A 9,566-nucleotide genomic window follows, 5' to 3' on the forward strand; every position below is an offset into this window, starting at 1 on the left:
TGTATTTAGTTTTGCGTTTGATAGTTTCTAATATGTTGAAAACTTCCAGCTTCTAAAATAGTCTGTGTGCTATTATTTGTGAGAATGAAAAGATATCACCTTGTTTTAAAAGATATTGACCCAGGTAGCTTAATATGGAATTTTGTAACGACCCCTTAACTTCGGCTTTCAAGATGGTGTCCCCGAGTGGAAGTGCGGGTAATTTGTTTGTGGTGTAGACATGTTCCTGGAAGACGTTAACTGTAATTGTGTATATGATAGCAGATATATTTTACGTACGTGTTGTAATTTACGTGCACTGTTGAAATTGGTCCATATAGAATGCAGTTTTTGCGTTCAACTGACACTAATCATCAAGCTGAATTAGATATCAGTAATATCACACAAATTCCATGCAAGTGAAATTATTATTTTAAAAATGAAATGTCATAATTTTTTTCCACTGATAAAAGTGTTATTTCACATATAAGATACCAGTTTTGTTATTACATTTTCATATTTCACATATCAAACACCTTTATAGACACCTTTCGATGTCAAAATCAAAACATTTTGTGTCCTGATGTTCCAATCCAAGCTCACAGAGATGACATCATGTGAAACCAATTTGAGTCAACTATTAATATTCCCAACAAAACACTACATCATACAAGATGTCATGTTCGGCGTCATGATCAATATATACAAGTCTATGAAGGCCTGCAACTATAAACATTACATAAGATATTTAATTACACAAAATCATGATGTCAAAAATATAAATAAGAAATAGAATATTGCATGATGAATGTTGAACATCATAAATATTGAGCGAGAGGTAATGATAACCCGTGAGATGCTTTGTGTTGACTGTGTTGTCATTTCCAACACTTACTGACAATATATTTATGGTATTCAACGTTCTCTATGCAATATCCTGTATTCATATGTCCCATGTGGTTAGTAGTGAACATGCAACGCTGGTTTGAGTGATGAAACAGAGAGAGTTACAGCGCAAAACCATATCCAATGCATCAAAGTCTCTGGAAGATATTTTTTGCAATATTTTGAATAAATCAGCACCATCATCCACAACTATAACTATGATGAGTTCCGTGGAAAACCTCATATTTTCAAGTTATCTCCTTCTTTGCACATGTGTTTTATACCACAGAACTGGTCTATACATCCATCGCAGAACAGTTCATTTTTAATTTTCAGAGTTACATGTGTATTTTTGCAACTGACTGTGGTTAGATGTCTTACAGTGCAATCCAGCTGGTGTATTGTGTGTAGACAAGTTACCTCAGGTGCTCCAATCCAGCTGGTGTATTGTGTGTAGTCTAACGAGCTCAGTGCTCCAATCCAGTTGGTGTATTGTGTGTAGATATCCAAGCTCAGGTGCTCCAATCCAGCTGGTGTATTGTGTGTAGTCTAACGAGCTCAGGTGCTCCAATCCAGCTGGTGTATTGTGTGTAGTCTAACGAGCTCAGGTGCTCCAATCCAGCTGGTGTATTGTGTGTAGATATCCAAGCTGAGGTGCTCCAATCCAGCTGGTGTATTGTGTGTAGATATCCAAGCTCAGGTGCTCCATCCAGCTGGTGTATTGTGTGTAGATATCCAAGCTCAGGTGCTCCATCCAGCTGGTGTATTGTGTGTAGATATCCTAGCTAAGGTGCTCCAATCCAGCTGGTGTATTGTGTGTAGATATCCAAGCTCAGGTGCTCCATCCAGCTGGTGTATTGTGTATAGACTTCCCAGCTCAGGTGCTCCAATCCAGCTGGTGTATTCTGTGTAGATATCCCAGCTCAGGTGTGCCATTCCTGCTGGTGTATTGTGTGTAGATATCCAAGCTGAGGTGCCCCATCCAGCTGGTGTATTGTGTGTAGATATCCAAGCTGAGGTGCTCCAATCCAGCTGGTGTATTGTGTATAGACTTCCCAGCTCAGGTGCGCCATTCCAGCTGGTGTATTGTGTATAGATATCCAAGCTCAGGTGCTCCATCCAGCTGGTGTATTGTGTGTAGATATCCAAGCTGAGTTGCTCCAATCCAGCTGGTGTATTGTGTATAGACTTCCCAGCTCAGGCGCACCATTCTAGCTGGTGTATTGTGTGTAGATATCCAAGCTCAGGTGCTCCATCCAGCTGGTGTATTCTGTGTAGATATCCCAGCTAAGGTGCTCCAATCCAGCTGGTGTATTGTGTGTAGACTTTCCAGCTCAGGTGCTCCAATTCAGCTAGTGTCTTGTTTGTAGGGTTCCAAACCTCACATTCTCAAAGAAATTTAAAACTATGGTGTTTATATTAACCAAGATGTACACAGACACTGGCCATTTCACAGTAAGACAGCTTGTTTGACCTACTGGTTAAAGCGTCCGCCTGGAACATGAGAGACCCAGGATCAAACCTGGGTCAAGTCATACCTGGCACTAGGCACTGAGAGGTTAGATCAAGAAAACAGGGCTGGTTTCCCCAGTGTCAGTATAATGTGTCTGGGCCAGGTGTCATGCCCGTTGTGTTAAGCATGACACTTCAGTGGCAACAGCACTTTGGTGGGATGGATTCTCCTTGCGACAAGAAGATACAGTACATGGCTCCTCATATTCATGGGACTGAAAAATTGAAAAGTACGACGTAAAGCTGTAATACATGTACATACATACATACATTTCACTGTACACGCCGTACATGGTAGATATGCCATCACCTGCGGATGGTCAAGGCTTTCCCTAAGCCCAGTTTCCTCCCACCATAATGCTAGCTGCCGTCGTATTTGGTTAAGTATTCTTGGGTGTGGTGTGAAATACTAATCAAATAAATAAATTTCACTGTTCACCTGGTGCTTGGCGTGTGTTCGTGATGTTCCACAAATTTTAAATGCTTTGTTCAAGTTTTATGGAAGTCATACAATTTTGTAGCTAGCATGTTTGGAAAATATTTGCTTTTGCCTCTTTTTGAGTATATTTCATCCATCATATGCTCTGTGTGCCAGGAGAATAAAGCATCTAAGCCCTAATGTTTATGTTGGTAAGAGTTATTCCCCTTTAGCTTATGTGCGTATGTATACCATACGTGTTTTAATCAAGCACAAAAATTTTAATTTCAGACGATCTGGACCAATTGCTACTGAGCACAGAAAAATTGGACAGAGCCTCACCTGATTTATGGCCGGAGAAAAGTAAGCTTTTCAAGTTTATAAAATTAATAACAAAAGATATTCATTTTTATAAGTTTAAATGTGCAGTTTTCTCTAAGAGGTCTTTGATTATACTGCATAAAATACTTACAGTGATCATGGTGTTGTATGTAAAGAATTTCTGTGTAATGAAATGTTACCATTTGCTATTTGTAAATGTGTTTAAATTGTACTTTGAAACTTCCTTTTCATTTACAGTTCCTGGTGTATCTGAATTTGCAGCTTTAAAAAGTGTAAGTTATTTAAAGGTCACAGAAATTTGTCAATTTATGCACCTTTTATAGCATATATGGTTATGACCTGAAGTCCAGTGAGTGTTAAGTTATCTACAAGTCAAACAGATCATTTTGTAGTAATGGTCTAAGCTAACTTAGTACATATATGCTGACACTTGTAGAAATGTAGTAAAGTAGAACTGAATATCTCATGAAAGGAGTGTAGTTGAAACATTATGCTAAATGTTTACTAGATAAACCACACCTATAAGCTCTTCAGTGGTCTGTCACTGATAATAGTATGACATTGTAAGGTGAAGATATTTTGTTGTGTTACAGCCAAACCAAGGCGAGAACCCTACCCCCAAATGGATGACTGAGTTGGAGAAGGAGGACATAGATCTGCTACAAGGTAGGGATTGGATGTGGAATCAGAAATCTCATTTGACTGTCTTCTGTTTAATCCAATTTTATGAAGCATTGGTAAAAATCACTAAGCACATGTCATCTTGGAATATATACAATAAAGTAATGTATATTTAAATATTTACATTTGGTAAGATAGCTTCTCATGCAGTGGAAATCTGTTGTTTTCAGAGTTTGGCAGCTTAACCACATCACAGTTAGTAGAGAAAATGAAGGGTTTACAGAACTTGGCCTACCAGCTGGGATTGGAGGAAGGTTTGTACTAGGGCTACATACTACATGTATATGTCTTTATTCTGTGTTTGTAACAAAACTGATGTAGCTACGGAGGGTTATTTTGATTTCACCATACTTTTATTATTTATGTGATGGGTGTTTAATGCTGGAAGCGGCCTGCTTTTGGACAGCAAGCTCTGATGGAGATTTAAAACTGTTGAAGGTGGTTTTTGGGAGTGGGCTGTGGCCGAGTGATGATGATGCTTGCCTTTCATTTGCTAGGACACAAGAGCTGCGGGTTCAAGCTTGGTCATGGACAGTGACACCTTGAATTCATTGCCTGTCATATTGTGGGCACTGACACCTTGAATTCATTGCCTGTCACAGCATGGGCACTGACACCTTGAATTCATTGCCTGTCACATTGTGGGCACTGACACCTTGAATTCATTGCCTGTCACATTGTGGGCACTGACACCTTGAATTCATTGTCTGTCACATTGTGGGCACTGACACCTTGAATTCATTGCCTGTCACATTGTGGGCACTGACACCTTGAATTCATTGTTTGTCACATTGTGGGCACTGACACCTTGAATTCATTGCCTGTCACATTGTGGGCACTGACACCTTGAATTCATTGTCTGTCACAGCATGGGCACTGACACCTTGAATTCATTGCCTGTCACATTGTGGGCACTGACACCTTGAATTCATTGCCTGTCACATTGTGGGCACTGACACCTTGAATTCATTGCCTGTCCTATTGTGGGCACTGACACCTTTCATTCATTTCCTGTCACATTGTGGGCACTGACACCTTGAATTCATTTCCTGTCACAATGTGGGCACTGACACCTTGAATTCATTACCTGTCACATTGTGGGCACCTTGAATTCATTTCCTGTCACATTGAGGGCACCGACACCTTGAATACATTGCCTGTCATATTGTGGGCACTGACACCTTGAATTCATTGCCTGTCACAATGTGAGCACTGACACCTTGAATTCATTGCCTGTCTTATTGTGGGCACTGATACCTTGAATTCATTTCCTGTCACATTGTGGGCACTGACACCTTGAATTCATTGCCTGTCACATTGTGGGCACTGACACCTTGAATTCATTACCTGTCACATTGTGGGCACCTTGAATTCATTTCCTGTCACATTGAGGGCACTGACACCTTGAATTCATTGCCTGTCACATTGTGGGCACTGACACCTTTCATTCATTTCCTGTCACAGTATGTGCACTGACGCCTTGAATCCATTGCCTGTCACAGTGTGTGCATTGACTCCTTGAATTCATTGCCTGTCAAAATGTGGGCACTGTCACAGTGAATTCATTGCCTGTCACAGTGTGGGCACTGACACCTTGAATTCATTTCCTGTCACAGTGTGTGCACTGACACCTTGAATTCATTGCCTGTCACAGTGTGGGCACTGACACCTTGAATTCATTTCCTGTCACAGTATGCGCACTGACACCTTGAATTCATTGCCTGTCACATTGTGGGCACTGACACCTTTCATTCATTGCCTGTCACGGTATGTGCACTGACACCTTGAATTCATTGCCTGTCACAGTGTATGCACTGTCACAGTGAATTCATTGCATGTCACAGTGTGGACACTGACACCTTTCATTCATTTCCTGTCACGGTATGTGCACTGACACCTTGAATTCATTGCCTGTCACAGTGTATGCACTGACTCCTTGAATTCATTGCCTGTCACAGTGTATGCACTGACTCCTTGAATTCATTGCCTGTCACAATGTAGGCACTGTCACAGTGAATTCATTGCCTGTCACAGTGTGGGCACTGACACCTTGAATTCATTGCCTGTCACATTGTGGGCACTGACACCTTGAATTCATTGCCTGTCACAGCATGGGTACTGACACCTTGAATTCATTGCCTGTCATATTGTGGGCACTGACACCTTGAATTCATTTCCTGTCACAGTATGTGCACTGACACCTTGAATTCATTGCCTGTCACAATGTGGGCACTGTCACAGTGAATTCATTGCCTGTCAAAGTGTGCACTGACACCATGAATTCATTGCCTGTCACATTGCGGGCACTGACACCTTGAATTCATTTCCTGTCACATTGTGGGCACTGACACCTTGAATACATTGCCTGTCATATTGTGGGCACTGACACCTTGAATTCATTTTCTGTCACAGTATGTGCGCTGACACCTTGAATTCATTGCTTGTCAGAATCTGGACAGTGATGTCTTTGAGTTCAAAGCCTGTAAGACTCTCAACAGTGACGCCTTGAATTCATTTAGTGTCAGAACCTGGACATTGACTCTTTGAATTCATTGGCTGTCAGCATCTTGACTGTGGCCCCTTGAACTCATTACCTGCCAATTATGACAATGACATCTTCATTTCATTGCTTGTCAGAATCTGGACATTGACACTTTGAATCCATTGCCTGTCACAGTCTGGTTTGTTTTGAACTCAGTTTGTACTCAGTTTAGAACCCAGTTGGTACTTAGTTTAGAACCCAGTTTGTTCTCAGTTTAGAACCCAGTTTGTACTCAGTTTAGAACCCAGTTTGTACTCAGTTTAGAACCCAGTTTGTACTCAAGTACTTGTGTCATACAATTGGTAATTGTTCTCTGATATTTTGTTTACAGCTCGTGAGATGACCAGAGGCAAATTTTTAAATATTCTACAGAAATCAGAGAAAAGGTGATGATGTGAAGTGATGCAGTCCTAGACCATCTAATTTACCAAACTGAGGACGGATTCTGGGCATCAAGGAGGTCTGGATGAATTCCAAACAGACTGGCGTGAACTGAATTAACGAGTTAGCAAAAAAAGGAGAATGAATTGTATGTGGTTGTAAATGCGTTTTATTGCTAAAAAGGGTTTGGTCTCTTCCTGATAAACTCTGTTATTGTGGATTGACCATCACAGTAACAGAGTTCTTTCTCAAGTTTGTACTCATGCTACCTACCACCTTAAGCCCAACATTTAAAAAGGCCAAAATTTGTTTGAGAAACTGAACATTTGTTGCTTGTGTGAAAATGTCAGGTTTTACAGCCCCTACTGGCAGGATCATGAAGATGATGCAGGTTAATCCTGCTTAACTGGTAAATAGGAATCCCTAATAAACTTGGAATTGTTAACTTTACACTGTAAATTTGTAAATTACACTGTAAAGTTGTTGAGAAGTTGATGAATAAATAAATGATAAATTCTTGTTATGAGCTTTGTAAAGTATGAAAGAACATGCAAAGGGCAAACTGTTCTTTGTAGCATCACAAGTTGTCATAAATCAAACCAGGGGTTTTGATGAGACAATGATATCTTAAATTCACATCATATGTGTCTTTGTGGAGTATCTTGACATGTCAAATTTCAGCAAATCATACATGAATAAAATCCTAACATGCAATATCCTTAGCTAATGTGTTTATTTGAGAATCACCAGAACACAATGAACATCAGATCTTCATCTCATATTTTATTTGCTGACATTCAATAGTATCAATCATTCATGTGCTGAGACATGCAAACACTGAGGTGTTTTATGACAAGTGTTGGGTAGGTTTACAAAGGCATCAGGTGGGTCTTGTGTAACCTGAACGTTGTGAGTCATCAAGGAGTTTACACCAGCAGCATACTGCTGGCCTAATCCAGGAAGCTAGTGTGTATGAGGTCATTGACACGAGTCGACTCGGTTACAGTACATACCATTAGTCCTTGTGTACATGGCTGGTTTGGCCGATTTGACGGCTTTACAAAAAGTGTAATTTTATCAGTTTACACAAAATAATGCCCTCAGAAAATTCTTTAATAAGTATCTTGTAAACACGTGAAAAATGTTGAAGACTTACACTGGTCCCACTTACATCCCAGAAACTGGTATGTATCAGGTTAGTGAGTTTGACTCAGTTACAACAGCTACATGTAGTTCTGATGGAATGTAGCAGGCCACTGACTTCAGTTTGACTCTGTTACAACAGCTACATGTACTCCTGATCCCAAAGGCTGGCATGTAGCAGGTCATTGGCACCAGTTTGACTCAGTTACAACAGCTACATGTAGTCCTGATCCCAGAGGCTGGTATGTAGCAGGCCATTGACATCAGTTTGACTCTGTTACAACAGCTACACCTAGTCCTGATCCCAGAGGCTGGTATGTAGCAGGCCATTGACATCACTTTGACTCAGTTACAACAGCTACATGTAGTCCTGATCCCAGAGGTTGATATGTAGCAGGCCATTGACATCAGTTTGACTCAGTTACAACAGCTACATGTAGTCCTGATCCCAGAGGTTAGTATGTAGCAGGCCATTGACATCAGTTTGACTCAGTTACAACAGCTACATGTAGTCCTGATCCCAGAGGCTGGCATTGAGCCATTGACATCAGTTTGATTGGTTACAACAGCTACATGTAGTCTTGATCCCAGAGGCTGGTATGTAGCAGGTCATTGACATCAGTTGACTCAGTTACAACAGCTACATGTAGTCCTCATCCCAGAGGTTGGTATGTAGCAGGCCATTGACATCAGTTTGACTCAGTTACAACAGCTGCATGTAGTCCTGATCCCAGAGGTTGGCATTGAGTCATTGACATCAGTTTGACTCAGTTACAACAGCTACATGTAGTCCTGATCCCCCGAGGTTGGTATGTAGCAGGCCATTGACATCAGTTTGACTCAGTTACAACAGTTACATGTAGTCCTGATCCAGAGGCTGGTATGTAGCAGGCGATTGACATCAGTTTGACTCAGTTACAACAGCTACAACTATCTTACGGCATCCTCTAACTGTAGTCCAGTGTCAGTAAAGTGCCAGTGGGTGGGACACCCAGTCTATCTGGTACCTGCAATACAGTGTTGCAGTGATGCAGCACCAGAGCTCTCCATGCAGTGCATTAGCACTGCTCATTATGTTAAGAATTAATTTTTTAAAGCATAATTAAATGAAAATTATAACTGTGTTAAACCGCAAGCAAAGAAAGCGGACAACCAATGAAGATCAAATCAAGCTCCAGTCTGGAATACACATTCGTTGCTTTTTTCATCAAAAAGTCAAGAAAGATCAAATCCAGCACATAATCCTGTCCATTTACATGAAATTTCAACCAGTGGGTGAAAAATTCTTATGCATGCAATAAACAAACTTATAATTAAATCGGCCACAGTGTATGTGTGAAGTGATATTTACAATGGATATATAACCGCGAGTGAAACCGCGAGATTTTCATACTCAAGATTTAAAAGTTTAAATGCCATTTTGAGTTAAGTAATGGGATTTTTTGAATGGACTGCAGACTCCCGGTGGTCGGACATAAGTTAAACTACTGAACTAAAGTCTGTTCATAACTGATATGAATGCAGCAATATAATTCGCTCAGAATGATACCAAAACGTAGCCTTTGCTTCCTTGTGAAAGGCGCGAATGCCGTGTGTAACCGATAAAATACGGTATAAAACTGTCTGCTATCATAGAGTGCGTGACAGCAACTGCGCTAACACTGTGAGATCAGTAGGCTGCAG

At 40.7% G+C, this 9,566-nt stretch overlaps 1 protein-coding gene across 1 annotated transcript; it reads left to right on the forward strand.

Annotated features, from left to right (window-relative positions):
- The first annotated feature begins 165 nt into the window (after window positions 1–165).
- LOC135468666 (protein lin-52 homolog) lies at window positions 166–7,446 on the forward strand. Its single transcript, XM_064747040.1, has 6 exons — window positions 166–198; window positions 3,086–3,157; window positions 3,374–3,408; window positions 3,730–3,802; window positions 3,988–4,071; window positions 6,691–7,446. The coding sequence occupies exons 1-6, from the start codon at window positions 174–176 to the stop codon at window positions 6,747–6,749; spliced, it is 348 nt and encodes a 115-aa protein (XP_064603110.1). The 5' UTR covers window positions 166–173; the 3' UTR covers window positions 6,750–7,446.
- Window positions 7,447–9,566: the final 2,120 nt, after the last annotated feature.

Source organism: Liolophura sinensis, chromosome 6 (assembly GCF_032854445.1).
Source record: "Liolophura sinensis isolate JHLJ2023 chromosome 6, CUHK_Ljap_v2, whole genome shotgun sequence".
Taxonomy (NCBI): Eukaryota; Metazoa; Mollusca; class Polyplacophora; order Chitonida; family Chitonidae; genus Liolophura; species Liolophura sinensis.

Excerpts from the sequence above, each read along its gene's own strand:
- LOC135468666 (XM_064747040.1), top strand. The coding sequence starts at position 174 with ATGGTGTCCCCGAGTGGAAGTGCGG. Across the intron at positions 3,803-3,987 it reads GGACATAGATCTGCTACAAG|AGTTTGGCAGCTTAACCACA; the intron begins GTAGGGATTGGA and ends TGTTGTTTTCAG. Across the intron at positions 4,072-6,690 it reads CCAGCTGGGATTGGAGGAAG|CTCGTGAGATGACCAGAGGC; the intron begins GTTTGTACTAGG and ends TTTTGTTTACAG.